The sequence below is a fragment of the Ailuropoda melanoleuca genome, chromosome 6 (genome assembly GCF_002007445.2).
Source record: "Ailuropoda melanoleuca isolate Jingjing chromosome 6, ASM200744v2, whole genome shotgun sequence".
In the NCBI taxonomy this organism is placed as follows: Eukaryota; Metazoa; Chordata; class Mammalia; order Carnivora; family Ursidae; genus Ailuropoda; species Ailuropoda melanoleuca.
Genome location: NC_048223.1, coordinates 26,796,318 through 26,820,692, shown reverse-complemented (window position 1 = coordinate 26,820,692; position 24,375 = coordinate 26,796,318). Strand labels below are relative to the sequence as shown.

General features: G+C 43.9%; 1 protein-coding gene across 3 annotated transcripts in view; it reads right to left on the bottom strand.

Moving 5' to 3' along the window:
• The window catches only part of RARB (retinoic acid receptor beta), a 729,907-nt gene that overhangs the window by 129,036 nt on the left and 576,496 nt on the right, over positions 1 to 24,375 (bottom strand). For all 3 annotated transcript variants that reach the window (XM_034662078.1, XM_002926444.4, XM_019807169.2), the window contains one exon: positions 5,021 to 5,169. In XM_034662078.1, the coding sequence (XP_034517969.1) occupies positions 5,021 to 5,169 (149 nt within the window). The remainder of the gene's footprint in view (positions 1 to 5,020; positions 5,170 to 24,375) is intronic.

Sequence of the window (24,375 nt, the reverse complement as noted above, 5' to 3'; positions counted from 1 at the left end):
CAGAGAGAGAGAGTAGTCTCAAACCTCCCACCTTGGAGCTCTGGGCAAGTGGACATCAACTTTTGTTAAACACCATTTCTGAAGCAAGTGGGGAAGACGTCCTGCATTCCCTGGCCTACGGTCCACCAGAAACAACTGGCCTGGCTCCTTTGGCATGAGTGCTTTGGACCATCAAATTCTGAATTTTAGAAACTGTAAGAAAGAACATATCACCATGTACTTTAGCAGAGCGCAGGAAACGAGGCCCAAGGGCCAAGTATGGTCCACTGCTCATTTTTATAAATAAAGTTTTATTGGGGCATCTGGGTGGCTCAGTCAGTCAAGCACCTGCCTTCAGCTCAGGTTATGATCTCCAGGTCCTGGGATCAAGTCCAATGTCAGGCTCCCTGCTCAGCAGGGAGTTTGCTTCTCTCTCTCTCTCTCTCTCTCTCTCTCTCTGCCCCTTTATCCCCACTTGTTCTCTCTTTCTCTCTCTCTCAAATAAATAAATAAAATCTTTTTAAAAAATAAAGCTTTATTGAAACATGCCCATGGCCATTGTTTGACATATTGTCTGTGGCTCCTTTCATACTACAGTAACAGAGTTGAGTAGTTGTGACAGAGACCAGATGGCCTTCAAACCTAAAATATTTACTTCCTGGCTCTTTACAGAAACCATTTGCCAACCCCTGTACTGGAGTAATCAGGGTAGGTTCAATGGAGTGGTTGGGTCTTAAACTGAGTCTTGAAGGAAAGAGGCAGTGTGTATTTTTGGTATAAAGAAATGGAGAATGGCTCAAAGAGCATTACAAGAAAGAATATTAAGAGTGTAACTGATGTTACAACACTGTGCAAAAGTCATTAAGTTAATGATAACACAAAACATAACTGAATGTATATACCACTTGCTATGTGCCAGGTACTGTCTATATGCTTCATAGTAACTCATTTTATACTCACAGCAATATTATGAAATAGACAGTATAATTATATCCATTCTTCCAGATAAGAACAGAGAGACACAGAGAATTAAAGATGTCTGCCCAAGATCACAAAGCTATCAAGTAGCCTAACTAGAATTGGAATCCTGGTATCCTTACTCTAAACTCCATAATCAATATAAAATATGATGAAGGCCAAAACTGTGCATAAATTCTACCTATGAGCAATAACACAGTTTCCGAAGGACACATGAAAATCAACTTTATCACTTTATATTGTTAAACCTTCTTGGCTAACCACAACGCATGTTCATTTTATGTAGTCTTTGTCCCCTGCAAAAACTGCCATGGCTCAGCTGGAAATCCCCTCAACGGGACATCCCAATGGTGCATCTAGTAGTTATGTTGCCATGGTAATGCTGTGTCAACACAGTAGCCACTGGGCCATTCCAAGAGGTGGAACATAACCCATTCATTAAATTCTGAGTCTGAGACTGCCACCTGTTCCCTAAGAAAACAGAGGTTCTCTTTCCCAAACAATAGTCAATAAGTGAAGACAGGCTGAAGCCACCTTGCAAATTACTTCAAAGATATAACTGGGTTCTGTTTGGCAGTCCTATTTTAGAGCAGAGGCTCCAAACCCAGAATAGTGATCTTTGATCTCTAGCCAAAAAATGGGCCAGCCCTTATAGGTCAATCAGGGACCCATAGTGTATCTCCTGGGAGCTCAAAATGCATCGGGCCCATTATAAACAACCAAAGTAAATATAGGCAGAATTCTAGAAGAGAAGTTGTTTCTTGATTCATTACCTTACTATCACATGGGAGAGATTCGTAACAGATAGTCTCTAATACAATTAAATTTTAACAGACTAACAGAACTTAAATTGATATATCTCTTTTAGAGGGCATTTTGGCAATGTGTATCAAAAGCCTTAAAAATGTTCAAAGCCAATGACTTAGAAAGTCCAATTCTACGAATTTATCCTAAAAAAAATTATCACAGCTATACCTCAAGGCTATCCATTAAAGCATTATTTGTAATAGAGAAAAACTGCAAACACCTTAAACGAATAACAGGGAATTCGTTAAATAAATTATGATATAACCATAAGTTACTACATTAATGTTATAACCACAAAGACTATTCAGTTGTTTAAATTTTGGTCATGAAAAACTATTAAATTTAAAAAGTAGATTAAAACCAGCATCTAACGTAAAATTCTATTTTTATAAAAACCAAAAATAACAACACATATATATGTACTCATAGAAAAATAGATTTAGCAGAGGTTTTCTCCCAAGGTAGAACTATGGTGGTTTTAATTTTCCATTTTTTATACAAGAAATTTTGCACTGTTTTGTAACTTTTAAATATGGTAGCAGTTATATTTAATTTTTTTTTAACTGTATTCCTCTCCTTCGGCCGTTACATTATACTTTGGCCTTCACTTCTGTGAGTTCTACCACTACGTTTTCCCTGTAAGCCAAAATGCAGACCAGTCTTTCTCAACAACCTAGGGGAAAGGCAGTCCACGTTTCCAGAGATCCACCCATGATACAAAACCCCTCAATTCTGACAATTGGCTGGCCAGCCTTATTGGGCTTTCACTCTCTTAAAAAGCTACGCCATAAGATAACTCTGAATGGCTCGATCAAGTTTATGAAAGTTGCCTGGGCTGGTATGGGTTTTGTTGTTGTTGGGGTTTTTCCTAAAAAGAGTCAGAGTCCAAAATTAAAGCAAGAGGTCAAGGGAATTAGCTGACTAAGAGCTGATTAAAACAGTTTGTACTGTACAGATTGTGAAACAGCTGAATATTGTAGGGCCTGGAATCTGGCGGGGAAGAGAGATGCTGGGTAATTTCTTTTCCCAGGACAGAATGGGAGCAGGTAAGCAGAGTTAGAACATTCTGATTTCTAGACAGGACATGACTTAACATTTTTTGAAATAAAGGAGTGTCTTTTCATTGCACTTTCAAACGATCATTAGGAAAGGGTTTATTTATATATTGCACAACAGGTGGACAAAGTCAACTGGGGTTTGGCTGCGGTTTTCCCAAATTTCAGGATAAAGTTAAGTAGGTTCAGCTAGCAATCAATAATAAAAGTAATAATTAGACACACAAACGTTTCGCTTTTCATCCAGCTGCCAACTGGCAGCTGTGTGAACTTTCCTGACCACCTTATCTGAAGCTACTGGAGGAAAAGACACTCCTTTAAAACAACCAACACAATCCCAGAGGCAGAGAGATGTTCCCTAAACTAGCCTTGTTCAGTAAAATAACCCATGTTTATTCAAGTGGCTTGAAAAGAGGAGAAAATTCACATAATTTCTTTCGGGGCAGAGTGACATTTCTGTGTTTGTTCAGCCTCTAAGTGCCCACGACACTCCAGACTTGAGGGACGTGCTGCGCACTCCAGCTAGTACCCTACCGCTCTGGGTCATGGACCATAAGGCATTCAGTGTGGTGGACTCCAGGCAAAAATGACCCCATTTTTTCCTTACCCTGTATTCCTGCCTCTTATAAATGTGACTTTGCAGCTGCTTGCATTAGAAAGTTGAGTTTCTATTCCCATCTCCTGAATATCACTGGCCTTATGACTTACTTTGGCCGACAGAATGCTTCAGCAGTGACACTGTGCCACGTGTGAGCCTAGGCCTCAGGGGACCTCGTGGGCCTCTGTTCTTTCTTCCGGAATCCTGCCTGTGCAAATAAACCAGTACCAGCCCAAGAGGCATGACAGACCACATGGGGGAGAGCCGAGAGTCCCCAGCCAACAGGAGCCTCCGGTAACCCTCCGAACCCCCTGGGGAACCTGCAGCCGATCAGAGATACACAGCGGAGCACAGCTGAGAGCAGGTGAACCACCCAGAGGAACCTGGCCTGAAGTGCTGCCCCACAGAACCGTAAGCTAAATGCAAGGTGGCTGTTTTGGGCCGTCCAGCTTTAGGATGGTGTGTTACACCACAGTGCCTAACCAATCCGTATGCTGGAAATAAATGCTGACTCTGGGGGTGCCTGGGTGGCTCAGTCGGTTAAGTGTCTGCCTTCGGCTCAGGTCATGATCCTGGGGTCCTGGGATCAAGTCCCGCGTCTGATACTCCCTCTCCCTCTCCTTCTGTGCTCTCTCTCTTTGATAAATAAATAAAAGCTTTAAAAATAATAATAAATAAATAAATGCTAACTCTGACAAGCCAAATACAAAATGCCACGGAGCACCTGTTGGGAGCGCCTGTAATATTCCAACATGCTTACAATTACAATGAATCGCCCAAAGGAGCCATGTACAGAACAGATCTGACTGAGTGTAGGAAAGACCGTAAGGAGGCTTATATCTGGGGAAGGGCTAGCTCGAGACAGCCACAGCTCCTTCGAAAAACTGTCTGTGGATGAGTTGGATATGTCTATGAAGTCACTCTTTGTTTCTTTTCTCTCTCTCTCTCAAAAAAAAAAAAAATAAGCAGCTCTTTCATTCAATTAAGACTGTTGGACTCGATAGCAATTGTCTAGCTTGATTCAAAGCAGCCATATCCTCTCTGACACAGGTTCAGCCTCCACTACTCCGTAGGCTGGAATTTTAAATCCAGCTCTCCTGAATTTATGACACACACACACAGTAGCAAGTCCCTACAGGCTGAAAATCAAACTGTAATTCAAAGGCCACAGGGCTGAAGAAACAGCCAGAAGATAAATCCCAATTTCAACCTTGGATTCTCAGCAAGTTGATTTAGTGGCTTGTCAGTCATATTTAAAAATAAAATAAAACTACAAAGACAGCAGACGGCATGTTCTAAAGAGAAACAGGATGATGCTTTTCAGGACTCCTTCAAAAAGCTCTTTTTACCTGAAAAGAACTGTTCTGTTATTTTAAGGGCCCTAGAAACATTTGGCCCCCATCAGTCATTTGCAGAAGTTTCTGAATTTTTAACTAATGAGCTAGAAGGAAGAAATGAAACCATCAGATACCACTGAGCCCACCACATTGGAGGTGGCATTACAGACGCCAAAGCTGCCTGCTTCTAGAGCTGACCAGGCCCTCTCCCCAACAGAGCACGTGGAGAAGGAGTGCACACGGGGTGCAGAGGTGTGAGTACTCACCTTGCAGCCCTCACAGGCGCTGACCCCATAGTGGTACCCCGATGATTTGTCCTGGCAGACGAAGCAGGGTTTGTACACACGAGGGGGAGGAAGTGGAGACGGAGGGCTTGGGACCAGTTCCTCAGAGCTGGTACTCTGTGTTTCAATCGCTGTGGGGGAGATGGAGTGGGGGGTAAAGGGGGGGAGAAAAAAAGAGAAAATGGGTCATTTCATTTGTTTTTCACTGGCAAAATCATAGGCCTTTGCCCCAAGTTTAGCAAGAACACCAGCAAGGACAGACCCACAAAAACACTTGTTGTTGTCGGCCCAGCAGCCGGGACGCGGACAGGGACGTGGTGTTCTACAATTCACAGAGCAAGCACATTCGCCTCTCTCCTTTGTGGTGCACCACAGCACTGTGAGGGACATGACTTCCTTACCATGCTACCCTCCAGAGAAACAGAAACTCGGGGGAGTGCCGTGACTTGTCCAAGATCAACAGGCCGGTGGTAGAGCCAAGACACAAAGTCAGATCTTCACATTGCAACCCCCAAGCTCTTTCTGCTCGTTTCCCTTAGCTTCTGATTGGTATAGCATCTCTGAAATGACTTGCCTGACCCTGTTGCTCATTTAACCAAAGGTAAATTTCCCAAGACAAATGGAGAAAATGCCCACAGCAGCCACTGGGCAAGCATCGGGGGAGGGCCACGCAGCCATGACGGATTTTCACTAGCAACCACATCGGTAAGACCTTGGCTGCTCCAAGACTGCTCCTTGGACCAGCAGCCTCAGCGTCACCTCAGAGCTTATCAGAAGACAGAGCATCAGGCCCCAGCTCAAGCCTAGGGAATCAGAATCTGAGTTTTCACAAAACCCTCGGATTGCCAAATATACAATTAATGTTTGAGAAGCAATGGGTTATGCTGATGACAGCAGAGTCACGCTGCTCTTTATCCTAGATTTAAAAATACAGGATTCCCCATTTCACTTCTTAACCATCCAAATTCCATGGGACATAGGAATTCACAGAATTTCTTCTCCCATCCCGTCTCTCCAGACTTATGTTCCAAGTCAAAGCAAGACCTGGCCCTTTTCCTATCACAGGCAAAAATGCACATAAAGTATGATGGAAATGGGGAAGGGAATGGGTGACCCAAAGTCGTCAAATAATGTTCCAGAATCTTCCAACTTCCAAAGTTCTTTACAATATACGGTATATTCCCCAGAGTATAGGATTTCCAATTGTTCCACTACTCACAGTCTTCCAGACTAGATATTCTACTAACTTTATTGTCCTATAGCCAAACCTTCAGAGAGTCGAGGCAATGCTACTCCTTACACACACCGTGAATCCATCTTCATCTCGTAATCCTGCTACGATGCCAGGCCAGCAGGCCACTATCATCTCTCACCTGACCTACTGCCATAGCCTCTTCAATGGTCTCCCTGTGCCTCTGCTCCTACCTAGGGTCCCTTCTTCAAATACATAGTCCGATAACATTCAAAAGGTAAAAGCGATCCCTCTCCCTTACTTGTCTAGGGCCCGCCAACAGCCGCCAATCAGAGCAAAGTCAATCTCATTACTGCGTTCAACAAGGCTCTTTATGATATGGCCCCTGAGGAACATCAGCAACACCAAGTTCATCATTCTCATTTATCGACTTCTAAACACTTGGCTTCTACTCCATCTCTTGAATAGGCCAAGCTCTCATACCAACGTAAGGCTACTATACTAACTAACCATTTCCCCTACCTGGAAATTCTCAGAACTTCACGTGTCTGGTTCCTTTTCATCTCTTAGATCTTAAAGTAAATGTCACCTCCTCAGAGATGGCTTTTCTAAGTAAAATGCCCCTTCCTACTCCTGATCACTATACCCCATTATTTTATTTTCTGTATAAGCCTAACTAGCATCAAAGTTTAGAAGCTTTGTTTATGTACAATTTTATCTTCTATCTCTGTTACCTTTCTTACTATGAGTTTCACGAGGCCAAGAAACTTATCTGCATCATTTACAACCATGTTCCAGGCCAAGAAGAGGTCCTGGCACACAGTAGGTAGGTTATTGATAAATATTTGTGAATTAACACACGAACTTTTCCCTGTTCCATTTGCTTCTTCATTCCAAGTACTCAGTGCCCCTCTAAGGTGTTAAGGTAACACAATTACAAATCAAATAGCTTTCATATACTCATTTGCTTCCTTAAAAAATGAATTATCCTTTTGGAGTAGAATCAACTATAATTATAGTATTTTCATAATTCCGAAGTATCTTGGAACGAATTCATTAGAGTAATGCAGGTCTAGTAGATAAATCTATTACGGTCTTTACTGGTTAAAAGCAAGACGTCTGGGATGAAGACAGCCCTTACTCTGGGCAGCTTGGCACCATTGTGATAAGTATTCTACATAAAGGCTGGCATCGGAGATGTCACTAGAGCTCATCAGGTCAGATAGCAAACTGTAAATGCAAAAGCAGTCCCCACACTGAGCTAATCAGCTTCACTGAAAGCAAATGAGTAATAATGACATCAATAAGAAAACAGTACTTGTTAAAAGTACAGAATAATCGATTGCTCTTTGTTAAAATCTAAGAAAAACAAACATGCAGAGAATCACCCCCAAGCCTTCTACTTAGAGAAAATGCAAGGTTATCACCTTAGCATACATCCTTCCAGACCACTTTTCTATGCACATAAATGATTTGGGTTTGTTTAGTAAAATGGACTTGATACTCTAGATTTTGTTTGGGACTCTGTCTGTTTAACTTACTATGTCATGAGTTTATTTCCTTATCCATAAATATTTTTCCTGCAAAACATTCCATTATGATGAACCTCTTTGTCGCTAACCTCAACACATGCCTACTTAAGATAAATTCTCAGAAGTGGAATTACTAGCTCAAAAGGTATGGTTATTTAAAAATCTTTTGTTAGTTTTTAATTCAGGTTGATAAACTGACTTCTAGAAAGGCTAGGTCACTCCCAATACATCAACGTAAGGGAGTCCTCCCCTAAATGCCTCTCCAAACTCCTGGATTGGTTTTATTTGTATGGCTCTACTTCCACCCAAGTGTTCTGACAGAGTTGTGTCGTCACCACCACGATCAATCCTGCATTGTGTTCTCCACAGAAGCAATGTGGGGTGTGTGTGTTTTAATGCTCTACTCACTCGTGTAGAACAGCTAATCTGGCTTGTCTAGGAAAGTTGTAAATAGAATTCTGTTAGGGCTGGATTCAGCTGTCAGAGTTATGCCCTGAATTTCAAAAGTGGGTGGTAATTTCCATAAATATGTCACTTCAAATACATGTCCTAAAGGGAATCCAGCATTTCACCCTCCCAAAGAGAGGAAACGTAACTTGGGCGATTTAATACCCAAGAAATTCAGGGCAAAGCACACTTTTGAAAAGTGTGGGAGCCCTCACAAACCCCAAAACATTTTACAAAGTTTGGTAAAAGCCTTTTCCTATGGGTAAGAGTCATTTATAACAAATGGATGAACCCAGAACGCTTTCCCTGAACAGTTGCCATGAATGGAAGTGTTCTGTTGTAAGCAATCAATAGTAATGGCTCTAGACTTTTACTAAAGCTGTGGTGATTTCACCAGAAAGGCTATGAACCTTCCCGTGTTTGTGCAGTGGAGACTACAGCATGCCAGGCATTGTTATACGCCATGGATGGGGCGCGGTATAATGCCTCAGCTTTGATGGCTTTGCCTGATGGACAGTAAACCAGCAATGAGGATAGAATGCAGTGGTTCTCTAACCTGCTTGTACATTAGACCTACGGAGGGAGCTTTTTTTTTTTTTAAGATTTTATTTATTTATGTGACAGAGAGACAGCCAGAGAGAGAGGGAACACAAGCAGGGGGAGTGGGAGAGGAAGAAGCAGGCTCCCAGCAGAGGAGCCCGATGTGGGACTCGATCCCAGAAGGCCGGGATCGCGCCCTGAGCCGAAGGCGGACGCTTAACGACTGTGCTACCCAGGTGCCCTACGTAGGGAGCTTTTAAACATTCTAAAGCCCAGGTTGTATTCCAAAACTATTACGCCAGAATGTCTAGGAGTGGGAGCCATGGGTGTTAAAAAAATAAAATAAAATAAAATCCCAGGTGAGTCCGAATTGTGGCAGTTTGGGGACCACTGATATAATACAATGACAGAGCTAAAAGCCTTTTTGAGCCCAGAGAAATCAAAGGAGACTTCCCAGAGGAGGTGATCAGGCTGTGTTTTGAGGATGAATGAATTCTTTCTATTGAGGTTTGTAATTTGAATCCTATAAATGCCATAAATGAATCCCATACAAACATAAATAGAGACTTATATATGACAAGAAATAATAACGTTCAGAAAAACTGTCCCACTGGTGGTGAAGACTTCAATATTGGTGCTAATATATACTCAAATATCCCTTCCAAACTGATAATCCATGGTCCTGTATTTCCTTTGTGTGGTCTATACCACAGAGAACAATGTGAAGCAAAACAGAAAAGCAAATCTCCGTGGTATGGTTGAATGCCAAAGCTAGCCTTAAGCAAACATGTCAAGGCAGGTTCTAGAATTACAACCAGGATATGGCATCAATATAAAAGCAGATTTGTACTTTAATGCAACCTCTGGACTTTTCAGTAAAAATATACTTTGGCAAAGTTTATTAGTACTCCTCTTCCCCTTCTGTCCTCCCCCTACCACCAACACCAGTAAAGACAGTGGGAAGCAAGGGGGAGGGGCAGCCTATGGCTCCCCTCCCACTAGCCATTGTTGGTATTTAAGAGAGCTACACAGTGCTTGGCCATTGATCTGTTCACTGTCATCCTGCTTAAATCAATAATCTATTAGTCCCTTTAAATTAGAGTTAGATTCATCAAATGCCCTTGAGAGGTCTCAAACATTTTGTTCCTTATTCCAGGCAAGCACAATCAGTCTATGGAATGATAAAATTTTTGCTCGAAAACTCTGCAGGCTCAGCAGACAATGTGTCCCGTATTAGCTCATTCAGCGATCTCAGGCAGGCCAAAAAAGCAGTTTTTAGACTTCCCAGGGGGAAAAGAGGCTTGTGTCATTCAATAAAACAACTGCACTCCAGCCATCCTGATGTGATTTCAGTTTGGGGAAGCAGTCTTTGAGGAATAATTTGGATCTGCTTTTTGCCTCCTGCTTTTATTTATTTCCTTGCTTACTTATTGACTTATTCAGTTCTGTCTGGTGACTGCATCCCCAGTAAGCAGCAGCCTCCGATGTGGCATCCAAACTGCTAACCAGATGGGCTGTCTTGCTTTGTCAGGGAGTGGCCAAGACAGAGGGACTTCTGCTACTCGGGGTTAGATGGACGCTTGGCTCCATGGGTCCCTGCCCAGAGCAGAGTCAGCACCAGGGGTGCTGAGGGGGCTTCTCTGGGCTGCACACAGGCAAAAGGAGAAAGTGAGCCGAACCAAACCTGCGCTGACAGAAGCTTCTAGCCCGTATTTGAAACCCTTCCATCCCCGTAACATGGAGGTGGCTGTCACCAGGGAAACAAAGCTAGAATCACCTTCCTTCTAGAAAAATTCCTTACAGGTCTTGTTTGCCTTTCAATTAATGTTCCTCAAAGTGTGGTCCAGATCAGCCACCAGCAACAGAATTCCTGGGGGGGGGGTGGCGTTTGCTTTAAATTAGCGATTTTCAGACTTTCTGTGGTAAAGGACAGATTCTAACTCCCCTGCCCCGGTCCTTCGTGGGGTGATAAAATTCAATAAAAACAAATCCCTAGGGGGTAAAAATACACACAAAATTAATTTTTAGAAAAACAGGAATGAAGAACAAGATGTCTAAAACGCAAGCGACAACTGAAAGGAAAATGAAAGCTGTATTCGACATAAAATGACTCTGTCCAATTGCTGTAGAAGTTTCTAAACCCTCGCTGTCAGTGTCTGCTCTCATCCCGCACTGGAAACAGGCAGTTGAGGAACTGGCAGCGGTCCGCAGAGGGCACTTTGAGAAGCCCTACTCTGAAGGGCGCAGATTCAGAGGTCTGCAGACAAAACAAAAACAAACTAAAGGGAATCTCCACCGACCGAGCTGGTGTGAGAGCATAATACCAGCGCTCCCAAGTGACACAGCTTTCTCGAACGCTGCCACAACCCCGGGGGGTTAATTCATCCCCCAAATAAAAGAAAACTAAAAAAAAAAAAAAAAGAATTAACGCTCTTGCCTGTTTAAGAGGACTTGGCACTCTCGAACTTAACTCACCTGAGAAAACACAGTATAAATGTCCTTGTTGTTACAACACACCTGAGTGTCATTTAAACACACGGAAAGTCTCCAACAATAGCTCCCTTCACGATTCCTAACATGCTTGGCATTTTTCTAAAGGTTAGATTAAGTAGCAGATAACATTTTTAAGAGAGCACAGTATACTATTTTTTTTTTCTTTGTGAGAACTAATTTAGTGCTGCCTAAACCATGTTGACAGATTTTGGGATTTTATGTTGGGCCTGATTAGTGGCAGGCAGGCATCAAACGTTATGAAAGCCCTGCCTTTTTACTAGAACCTTCCATGATTAAGACAGTATTTTAATGCACTCTCTGGGCAGCTGAGCCTTAAAAGAAAAAGGAGTTGTAAAGCAAAAGGCATTTCCTGCATGGCCCCAGGGGAATTTTGAGCCCAGAGCTCCGGGACCCGGTGGGAGGGAGTAATTTCAGCTAATTAAGGGAGAATAGCAAAGTGTTGCATTTGGTCAAAACATTCAGTGGGGCTTCATTTTTGTTGGCACCGAAGAGAGCCGGTCTGGATTTTTTCCCCCTTTTTCTGTGGACTCACTGCAGGATTGCAAGGCCCACAGCTCACATACATTAGGGAGAAAGTCAAAGGAAACGCCAAAGTTCAACTAAAGTACAAGTAATTAGAACCAGATTCTCCGCTGCCTGCGTATGCGCATGCGCGTGCAAGAGCGGGTGTAGACCTTTTATTAAAATATAATTTACATGCCTCGAAACGTTAGAATGGGGGAGAAAAAAAAACGCTCCACACTGTCGCTCATTTAATTTTCCTGTCGCCTCCTCATGGCGCGGGGGGGAGGCTCAGCTTTTAATCATCTTTCAGGAGAAGCGGTTTGTTTCCACACACATGGAATTTGCAAATCTGTACATCGCATTGTGAAGTTAGGTAATTGCCAAACAAGAAAACCTTTGCTTTGAAATTGTCTCGCCTCACTCTGCTGCTGGCTTTGTTATTATTAAGCAGCTCCAAGTCCGGGGTTTAGGGCCGACAAAGGGAGGGGGGGAGAAGGAAAACATCAACTCGGGGCTCTGGCAGTCTTGACTCAGTAACCTGCCCGTGACCCTGAAGGAGTGTGTGTTTGCCCGGGTCACCCGGGATCCTGGCCGAGGGCTGGAGCTGGGTTATGAGAATCCCTGCTATTCTGACCACACATGCAACAGGTGCTGAACACAGGCAGGGGACAAAAGCAGGGGCAGGGGGAAGACTTTGATTTTGCAGTCCTTAAAGAAAGCCTTGCTTTTCCAAGTTGGGTTCCCGGACCAGTAGCATCAGCATCACCAGGGAACTGGTTAAAAGTCAGACTCTCAGCTCCACCCGAGACAGGCCTGCCCAATCAAAATAGGCATCTTAAAACAACCCCCCCCCATTCCTATGCATGTTAGCAACACTGAGACACCATGACATAAAAATGTCTTGTTACTGCCCTAACCTCCTGAAAATCCCAAACATTCTGCTGAGTCAATTTGGCATGGGAACTCTGTCAGCTTCCCCTTTGCACAGGTCCTTACTGAATACTCCACCTTGTTAAGTACTTAATACACTGAGAACTTCAGGCTGTGTGTGTTTATGCTCACAATAAACCAGAAGCCTTCGTTCTCTCCCACGGAATCCTGGCAGGGGACTGTGGTTGGCAGCAGGTTCAAAGCTGCACAGGAAGAGCCTGAACGAAGAGTATCTGCTATTTACTGAGCACTTACTAGGTGCCAGGGGCTGTGCTGGTTGCTTAATATGTATTAACTCATTTAACTCCTCCCCGAAACCAGGGGGAGGGGAAGAGCCAGGAACTCTGCACCTTAGAATCAGGAATTTCAAAACAGAACACCACTCTCAGCCTTTACAAAAGAGACTGAAATGGCTTCCTAGACGTTGCTGTTATTTTACGAAAGCCCACAGCTTTTTGCCTTCTCTTTTTCCAACTCCCTTATTTTGCTAGAAACGTCACTGGGTCTGGTCTGGTCAGGCCTGTTTACTCCAATTTGAGAAAAGCAGGAGTGTGTACGTCCCTTTCTTTTAATTCATGGTTATAATTTTCCAAACTGATCTGATTCCAGACATGGCTAAATTCGACAAGATAGTTCGGGCTTTAAGAAGAGAGAGAGAGAGTGGCTCAGCATCCACTAATCACTCTGTATTACAGCTACACCTGCCTGGGCTCCCGGCCAGCAGTAGAAATTATTCCTGCGACTGACTTTTACCATAGGAAGTGCTGTCATATTTTCATAAGGGACCATGACACGTTCAACACCTACATTTCATTTTGATAATATGCTTTCTTGCTTCAAGGAACATAGTCAAAAATTACCTCATAGGTTGTTTTGGGTGACATTTTTAACAGATGATGCTTTATATCACTATTTTTCTAGGACATACTAAGATAGCTTATGACAGGGTTCAAATAAATTCTCCCTTAAAATCACTTAACAGGCCGACACATCTAAGTACTTATTAATGATCTGAACTGAGAGGTATCAGAAATGGAGCTACATTAACTGAGCAAATGCTGGACCCGGTCTCGGGAGTCACGTATAGATGAAGCTAATTGCATCGCAATAGTAAGGTCCCCCTGAAGAGTTTATCTCAACACCAAACGATTCAGTTCAATATTCCACTTCTAATCAGGATTCCCATAATTTCTAAAAAAGCAATTATTGCACTAATAAATGACATTCTATTATCTGTTCAAATTTCCTGCACATAAAGTTGATTAAAACTGGAGCACTAGAATATATATCATCTCAGATACAAAGTCCTTTGCTTATGTACTGCTGATACATATTAAAAACCATGGTGATACAACCCTAACAGAAAAGTCATGAGGGGATACTTGTTGGAATATTGTATCTAAGGAAGGGGACGATGAAATTTTAGGCTTTGTCACATGGGCTCCTTGCTATATCCCAAGAGCTGAGAAAGTTCAAGTGTGGTGACACCAAAATTGAGCCAAAACTACCCTTCTCAACAAAATGATGCTCTGCTTACTTGGTTATAAGTTGGCTGCAGAGAAGTTTTTTGGTTTTGTTTTGTTTTTTAGGTATACACTCAAGAGTGGCGTCAAAATAACTTGGAAACCCATTTAATCTGCACTGTGTGGGTTTTCCTGGTTCCTAAAAAGAACTGAAACACCATAAGCCTGCAGAAAACCATATGTAGGAAGTGATGTGAAGGGCGTGGGCTTTCCTGCCAGATGAACCTGGATTTGGATCCCTCTTGTGCCACTTACTAATTTAACGGCCATATAGTTTTCTTTACTTCTCTGAGCCCTGGTGTCTCTTTCAGGAGAATGCAGATAATCCTCAAAAATTCCTGTTGGTGAAATGGAGACAATATTTGCAACTTCCCTGGCACAAGTTAAGTGCTTAAGAAGTGATAGCCAACCCTTACCTCCACCACCCTCCCCCCAACGTTTCCCTTCTATCTTCCTTAATCGAGGGGAGCGGTCCTTAGCCAACACTGATTTTGCCCCCCAAGGGACATTTTGCATTTTCTGGAGACATTGTGGCTGTCATAATTGGGGGCTGCTACGGGCTTTTAGTGGGCAGAGGGCAGGGATACTTCTAAACATCCCACAATGCACAGGACTGCCCTGCTCCCCCTGCTCCCCCCAAATTACATATGGTGCTGAGGTTGAAAACCCTGATCTAGGGTAAGGATGCTACTTGTGGGGAGACTAGGACAAAGCAAGTGGGACAGCAAATGAGATGATGTCCTGCAGCGCCAGAGAGGTGGACCTGGCATTCTAGCAGACCGAAGGCATAACCTAGGTTCCTAACTCTGCCACATACCAGCAGTCACGTTCGCTTCCAGAGCCTCCGCTTACCCAACCTGAAAAGTGGAGACGGCAAGCATGCTACTACGTGGCAGGGCTGACATTTCATGAACTCCATAAAAATACATAAAAATAATAGCTACCAATTCGTTATTTGAGGAAAGGTGGGTAAGTCCTATCTTAATATGACTAATATTATTACCTGAGAAGATGAGAGAAACATCTCTGGAGTCTAGTCAAATAATAACAGTACAACAGTATTAACAGCTTACCTTTGTGGAGCATGTACTGTGAGCTAGCCACTGCCCCCATTCTATTCTAAGCATGTTCCATATAGTAATCCATTTGATCCCCATAATGACCCTAGGAGATAGGCAGTCTTCGTATTTTGTCCTTACAGGCAAGAGACTGGGGGCACAGTGGTTATGTCACTGTTCAAGGCCACACAGATGGGATGGGCAGGGATGAGAATGCAAATAGTCTGGGGTTCGTGAGAAGAAGAGTGCCCCAGGGGTTGGCAGAAGACAATGACATACTTAGGACCACTTGGAACTTCTTGGGCAAGAGGATGGAATAGTCCCTGCCAGCAAGTTTGAGAATATATAGACTACGTCTAAGACACACACACACACACACACACACACACACACACACACACACACACACAGAGTTATCCCAGCATAGGGACCAAAAGTAAAATTGGAAAAGTAAAAAAGAAAGAAACTAAACGTACAGAAATAATGCCCTCTTTTCTTTCCAGTCAGAGCAATAAAGTAGGAAAGTCCCCCAGAAGCAAACACAGGAATTAGAAGGCACATACACACCCACACACACCCACAAACCCCTCCCACATCTTCCCTGCCCTGCCGAGAAACCAACCCCCAGCAGGCAGAATGGCAGCAGCTAAAACCGAGGTTCCAGAGGCCGTTGGCCCTGCTCCAAGGGCGTGTGACTACACACTGTCAGGGGCAGTAACTCGGGCCAAATGTGGCCTACACAACTGCCAGCTTTGGGGGCTAAGGGTAGGGGGCAGCGGGGCAGCTCTGGAAGCCCCACCCTTAAGCTGGTTTTCCCTCTCTTGCCAGTACGCCAGATATACTCCTTTAACCAAAGCTTAATTGGCAAGAATGAAAGCAACACCCAGAATTCGAAAGCTGTGCCATGTCTCCATGTCTCCCGGGTCATTGTCTATAGATATGGAAAAGCTCCAAATGAGGGGCTGCATTCCTCTCTTCCCAGGAGGACCAGGGTGGGTGGGAGCGTGACTAGAAGCAGGACGGTAGTGAACATCCTTCCTGCACCTTCTAGTTGACTAAGAAGGAGATTTTGTTAGTGTTGGAGACTAGAGCATAAGACATCAGGTCAACAATATGCACCTGGGGACATGAAAAGATTCTGAAGTTTCCATATGTAATGAAGCTTAGGGAAATGCTATCACTCTTGTGTCTTCCTTTCATAACAGTGATTTTTCAATATTTCTTGAGAAGAATGACAGTTTCAAAGTGTTTTAATTGTGGTTCTTAAAAAAGACATTGCTAAAAAAAAACTTGAAAAAATAACTCAGAGAAACAGTCACCAATCTTCTAACTGGGAGCAGTCCCCAAGCTTGGGTCTTTTTTGGATATTCCTTCCTTCAGGGAACTTCCCATCTTTACAGATAAGTTGAGACACGCGCTTGGAAGTGTGAGTTCTGAAGCCCGCCAGTCTGGGTTCAAATCCTAATGCTGCTACTTACTGTGTGACTGTGAGCAAGTTCTTAACTTCTCTGAGCTTCTCCTTGTATAAAATGAGAGTGAACCCCTCACTGGGTCATTGTGAGCATTAAACGGTAAATCACTGTCAAGTGACACAATGACAAGCAGGAGCACAATGCCTGTCACACAGCAGTGTCACACAAGCAGAGTTACCATCATTAAGGTATCGAGGATCACATTTGTGCTGAACCTCAATGTTATTCACCTTCCCATCTTTCTTTCCATCTTTATTTTATTTTTAAGTAAGGTCTACACCCAACGTGGGGCTCGAACTCACAACCCCGAGATCGAGAGTCGCACACTCCACTGCCTGAGCTGGCCAGGCACCCCATCCTTCTCCTACACTTCAGACTCCTGTCTTAATTTGCTGGCCCTCACTCCCATTTTCCTTCCCCAAATAGCTGTCTGTCCTTACAGAGGAGATTCTTTACAAGCTCACACAAGTAAGGCAGTGTGTGTCAGCTTTGCCTCCTTATGATCTCTCTCAACAGTCCCTTCCTTCCCAGCCACCCAGGCATTAAGCCAAAGTGCTACTACAGTCCTCTCTTCATGGGCTTTCCTGGCCCGTCCCCATTCCATGTGCACAGCACTCTCAGAAACAGCTTCTTTGAACACCTCCTGACTCAGTGCTTTAAAGAGTGCCCGGTACACAGGAGGGGCTTAATTCATGTTAGCTGAAAAACTGAGTGAAAGAATAAAATCTACATAGAAATTCTCATATGCGATATCAAATAAATGATGATTGCTGTGGTCAGTTCAGCGGGATCTACCAACAGCACGTAGTACTGGCAGTGGAAGACTCGAGATGTGTTTGCTCTCACATTGCCCCATTTGCTCCCTTACGGCAAGAGTGTGAAGAAGCACAGGGATTACCATTTATTTTTATTTTTTAAGATTTGATTTATTTGTCAGAGAGAGAGAGAGAGCACAAGCAGGGGGAACAGCAGGCAGAGGGAGAAGCAGGCTCCCCGCCAAGCAAGGAGCCCGATGCGGGACTCGAACCCAGGACCCTGGGATCATGACCTGAGTAGCAGGCAAACATTTAACCGACTGAGCCACCCAGGAATCCCATCATTATCAGTTTTTTAATCTCTATTATTCACAGGAGGAAACTGAAGCACAGAGAAGCTACAAGACTTGGTGAAGGTCACACAGCAAATGGCCTCATCTAGAATGGGCTTCCTGAATCCACATACAGGGTTATTATCAACGAGAAACAAAAGCACTCATTTCTATTCTAAGGCATCTTATTAATTTGTTAATGTCTTAGGACAAGGTCAGCAAACTTTTTCTGTTAAGGGCCAGGTAGTAAATATTTTCAGTCTTGTGGGCCATATGGTCTCTGTCACAGCGATTCAACTCCACCACTGGAGGAAGAAAGCGGCCCTAGACAAGACATAAATGAACAGGCGTGGCACGTTCCAATAAAACATTATTTATAAAAACATACTACAAGCCAGATTTGGCTTAGTTTCCCGGCCCCTGCTTTAAGATAAAGGAAATTAAAACTATCCCTTCTTATAATAACTGGACATGTTCCTATAAAATCCATGCTTTTCTTTGCTTCCAGGGTAAAGATAGACTATGACAGCCGTACGTCACAGAGATGTGGGAAATATTTTAAGGATGCTAACACTACATTGCATATAGTATTTATATGCACTATAAATGTGTAGGGTCTGCACATTTCCTTCAAAACTGACCTCATGTACACATTTTTATTAGTTAGGAAGGTCAATATGTCTATCATAAATACATTTTAAAATTCCTTCCTACATATTCTGTCTATTGGGATTATTTATCGTGCCTTGTTCCCTGGCCTAGAGCCAGGCAGAATATGGGAGTTTTAATACCTTTAATCCATTACACGGATTTTTTTAGAGCTCCATAAGACAAAATAAAATGCACTCTCATGGTCATATATGCAATAAACCTAATATGCCACTTAATATTTCATGTCCCAATTTATATTTCAGTTGTGATGGTTTCCAGCTTTCAACGTGCAAAATGACATATTTTTCAGCCATCTTTTTGCTTTGTTTTTTTTTGTTTACAGAGCGGACAAACCATAAACAATAAATCTCACCGTGGACTCTGAGGGGTGACTGCTATTGCTCCCCAATATTCTGAGGAGGTACTGAAAGAATTGTCCACTGACATATGCCATCCAGTTCACTGCGATCATGCTTATGTTTAATGAGGCCGTGTTACCTTGCACTGACAAAGAGGTATACATTTATTTTTACGGCTATTTGTATGGTAAGCGGTCTCCACAGATGGTCTGGTCAATGAACCACACCTCCAGGAGTCTACGCCAATGTGTGAGGCCCTTCCTCTTGAATCTGAGCTGCTGCTGTGATTTCCGACTGATCAAAAGAATGTGGCAAGAGTAATGCTATGTGACACATGAGGCTCGATTCTAAGAAACCTCACAGCTTCCATCTGGGTTTCCAGGAATGCTTGTTCTAGGGGAAGCCATGTACTGAGCCCTGTGACCACCATGCCATAAGGAAGCCCGTGTCCTAAGAGGAGGCCAAGTAGAGAGACAGGTGCTATGGCAGCCTCCCACGGTTCCAGCAATCTCAGCTGGGGAACTGGACACGTGACAAGCCTTTTTGAACATCCAGCCGGGTCAAACCCAAAGGTGAGTCCAGCCCCGGTCACTTTCAACTGCAGCCACATAAAAGAGCCCAAGTGAGATGGAACCTCGAAAGTTAATAATAAATTGTTTTAAGCCGCTAGGTATTGAGTCGGTCTGTTATATAGCAATGAGTGAAATAATTCCATAATTATTAATTAAAGAGTATTTTGGTGAAGCCATAAAGGACCTGTAGAAAGGGCTCACTTCAACTCTTTTAGAATGTGATAGACAATAATTTGACATTTCATGTACTGTATACTTTGCACGCATTCCTGTCAGGTCCAAGAGCAATTGCAGTAATTCCATCTATAAGATTATTAAGAAATTTTTCATGAAAAGGAGTATGATAATTGCTCAGCTATAAATTCCAAAACAGTAATGATTAAAATATCATAGAATAAGGCTCTTAAAATTTCTTTTTGTAAGTTGACTATAATGCAATGGGTCCTTTTTCTTTTTCCCTCAAATTGCTTGTAAAACTCATTCATATCCACCTGAGCCCACATGTGAACACCACCTGCCTATCACCTGCACACACCCTCTTTTATTTTGAGATGCAGATGTCTGCTTATAGGGTCGTTGTATTTTTATTTGTTCCTCCAGGGGACAGACTGAATTCTTCTCCCCACACTGGACATTGCAGTTCAAAGTAATAGCAAAAGACCTGCAGGTAATGGGCTATAATCTCACTTGCTACCCACTAAAGGAGGGTTTAGATCACTTGCTCTCCGTTACCTTTCGTGAAACATCTGTTTCATATGAACCAGTTAAAAGTGCATACATCTGTAAATAATAAGCCTGTGTGTGCACATAATTTAATGAATTAGGACATAAAAAGGAATTGAACAGTAGGGGCACAGCAATTAGAGTAACTGCCCATTTTGTTAAAAATGTATTGTTTCCAGCTTTCACTTGGAAACCCTTTTATTATTCTGTGGGTTCTAAGGCTTCCAACTTTCTTATATACCCCTCCCAACAAAGCAAATAGGAGTTTACTTTGCATAGTTGGCAGAGGGAAGGCAACTCACATTATGCAAAGCTGGGACGGGAACTCCCAACTGCTTGCTTCTAGATGGGAGACCTGAATTGGGTACCAGAACCTGCCCGTGCCTGGGAACTCTCATCTGTACAGTAGAGCAGTAACAGGGCCTTCCCCAGATGACATAATTCATTTTGTGCACTTGGCAGCTAATATGCACTTAATAAATATTAATTATGATGATGGTGGTTTTGCATTCTAATGAAAATCAATCACAACCTGAAATCATTTGGGGCCCAGATGGGGGGGAACAAACCTTGTTCAAAACTTTCTCTTGATTGTTGATTTGATCTTATTTACCTTCTTTACATCGTTTCTTGGGATGGACAATAAAAAAGGGGGGAGGAATGACCACGTCTTGGGCAACAGGAAGGATCATCAGAAAATCCATTCGTAGGATATCAAAACAAGTGCCAGAAGTCCAAGAAAATATTCCATACCCATTCAGGCCAGTGTTCCGGCTAACGCATTGATAAAGGCCTGCTGTAACAGCCAACTTGAACTTCCCAAAATTTGACAGCTGGCTCCACATTTCCTTCAGGTGTTCTGAGTGACCCCAAAACATACAAATATATCAAAGCAGAGACCACCTGAGACATTCTGAATTTTAAGTTCATTATTACTGAACTATTCTCAGCCTATTTCCTGAGCACCTACTGTGTGCTGGGCACTAGGTTACAAAGCAGAGCACACATACATGAGCAGGAGACGGTACCTGTGGGAGAGACAGCATGGCATTTTCTAGAACACACAGTGAGCCTTTCCTAGAGTGTGGCCTGTTCCTCTCTGCCTCCCTGAAGTTGAAGATACTTCAACTGAGTTGAATGTAGCTTGAAAATGTTGGAAGATACTGTGTGTCCATTTGAAAGCGAAGAGTGCAGGGAATACAGGAGTAGAATTTGATGCCACAGGGATATGATTGCTACAAGAAATAGAATTGAAGTCCAGCCCACTGGAATTCTGGGAAAATCCTGGTTTAGTTCTGTAAAATGTTAGTCAAGTAAGTGCTGCTACATATTTGCCAGGCCCCAGGAAAACTAGTTCCACCCAGAAGGAAAGCAAGTTAAACAATGACTGAAATCACTGAAATCACCACCCTACTTACTCTGTTTACATCCTCCCGCAGCAGTCTATTCACCATCTACATAAAGAGATAATTAGAGCTCCTTAACAGCAATAGGAAAGAAGAATGGCTAAAGGGAAACCAAGAGAAGGAACAAATATTGAAAAAATATTAATAGCTGGAGTATGGAGAGCTGTGTTGCTCGATATGGTAGCCACCAGCCACATGCAGCTACTGAAACCTTAATAGATGAAAATGAAATAAAACATTCAGTCCCTCAGACATATTAGCCGCATTTCCAGTGCCACGGAGGCCGAGCAGCTACATAACGGACAACGCGGTGTTATAGATCATTTCCATCACTGTAGGAAGTTCTACTGGACAGCGCTGATAACTAGCCAGCAGTGTGCTGGAACATACCCTCTGACTTAACCATAGCTGATTCGGTACTCTGCAGGTACTAAGTACGATACTGGGACTGGAAAACAGAAGGGCGCAGTATTTGACCTCAAAAACTTCCCAGGTTAAAAAGGGAACCCAGTCAGTAATACAAAACAGAAACATACACACCAATAGGAGAAATGGATAGAAATGCAGAAAACAAACCTGGTAGCTTTAATGGTACATATGATGGTGAGTATCCAGGTATTAACTGTAAAATTTTTCAGCTTTTCTGAAAATATTTCAAAAATATTTTCAGAATAAAATATGGGGGGGAAGTCCATTTGCTGAGTATATACATATCAGGGTCTTTAAATACACTCTTACTTAAGTCTATGGAAAGCTTGCAAGGTAAGCATCACGAACCCATTTTACAGATGGAAACAACTGAGGGAACCTGGAGCTCTAGCTCCCACACCAGAGGCAGCGCATGAAGAATGCCCACCTGCACTGTATCACACAGTGGCCCAGGGGCACAGGACCACACTGTACCCCCGTAACACATGGCAGCATCTTACAGATTTGGATCGACTTGCATTCAGAACCTACCAAATGACCTCTAGTAAGTCACCTCACTGCATCCATCTGTCTCTATTTCCCCACCATAGAAAATTCAGCAACGATTTTCAACAAGCAGACAAACAAAACCCCAGGTAGAACATGGCATATAGAAATCCAAAATACAGAGCACGACACTGCATTTCAAATCTATTTGAAATCACTGAAATAAGAGCATTATCGGCGAGACCAATAATCATAATTATTTATGCAAATTTCATTACGCAGTAATAGGTTTGGGACCCTCTAAAGAAAAGAGATACTTAAAAACAGGTGGCAAATCGCAAAACAGCAATGTAACATCACCATCCCTTAGGATGCTTTCTCCCCCATCCCTTTCTTTAAAGGATGGGAAGGCGCAATAGTGATGCTTCCCTAGGAGGTACCACGGAGGACTCGCCAGTGGCCATCTCTACGGGAGGGTTACCAGTGCGCCGAATAACACGAGAACCTTACTCCTCGTCTCTGACCTTCCTGCGATTCCTGCGTAAATACAAGACTCACCCTGACCCCGACTCCTGCGCCTGCAGGGATGAGGCCCCTGAGAGCATGGAAAACAAGGCCAGGAGAGGACAAACCGGCCTCACGGGTTTGTCCACCATTTAAAGGGCCGTGGCTTCTATTCGAGATATAATGTAGTCAGAGGGGCTTATGGGAGTTACAGCTCCTCACTTCTCTCTTTTTCCGTGTTTCCCCCAAACCAACACACGCCACGGTCCTTTCTCGGCCTTATTAGGGCGTAAGACATTTTCCAGAATTTCTCCCGCAGCTGATGGAGAGGACAGACTTAAACTAGAAGTGAGGAGCCCCGCACGGAGGAGGGAGACAAGACCTTCCCGGGGTTTCCGCGCCAGCTCTGCGATTCACTCGGTGTGACCTCAGACACGCTCCTCACCTCGGCTGAGACACAACCGTCCCCCCCACCCCACCCCAGGATGAGGGGACTCGCACCTTCCACCCAGGATTGCCTGTGAGGATTACCTGGTGACAACGTCCCCACAGTCACAAGAGTAGAATTCTGTGAAACGGGTAACCAGCCCAAACCCAACAAACTCACAGGCCACCGCAGTCCCTCAGGTCAGCCTCTGAGGTCAGATGACAATCGTTCCTCCCTGATGGGCGCGCAGGTGCGGATGGGGACGGTGGGCTAGGGCCTCGTGGCTGCGCTCGCTTTGTCAATCCGCATCGAGGCGCGCATGTTTTGGGGATGTGGGCTGGCGCCGTGACCGCTTCCCCAACAGATTCCAGTGCCAGGGACTGGCTGCCAGCCCTGCAGCCGGCCGTCCAGAGGCCCGGGCGCCTCGGCTCCCTGCTTGGCTGCCAGAGAACTGCTGCCACGCTGCGAGAAGCGCCGGCCGCACGCCCGCCCCCCCAGTTCGCAGCCCCGGCCACGCTCCCTGCCAACGACCCACGCCGACTGCCAGCCCCGGGAGCCAGCTTTCCGGGCCCTGCAGCCCGAGCAGCTTCCGCGGAGACATCCTGCAGAGCAGAAGACCTGCCCAGCTGAGCCCAGTCCATGCACAGACTAATGAGATCATAAATTGTGAGGCCACCAAGTTGGGGGGCGGCTTGTTACATAGCAAGAAGTCAGAGAAGCAACCATAAAGAAATGAGGAAAAAAAAAAAAGCTAATCTAATGAGACGTACCCCAAAAGCACATTATTTAACAAACACTCCAGAAATGCCCCCCAGAGTCTTCACAAAGCAAGTTTAGAAGGTATGCACTTAGGCCACTGCTCACGAGAGGTTTAAAACGCCACCACGTATACCACCTTTAGAAATGACCTAGGAGCCCTACACATGGGAAAACCTCTGCCTGCTCCTGTGACAAAAATGGTTCACCCACCTGATCCCTCCC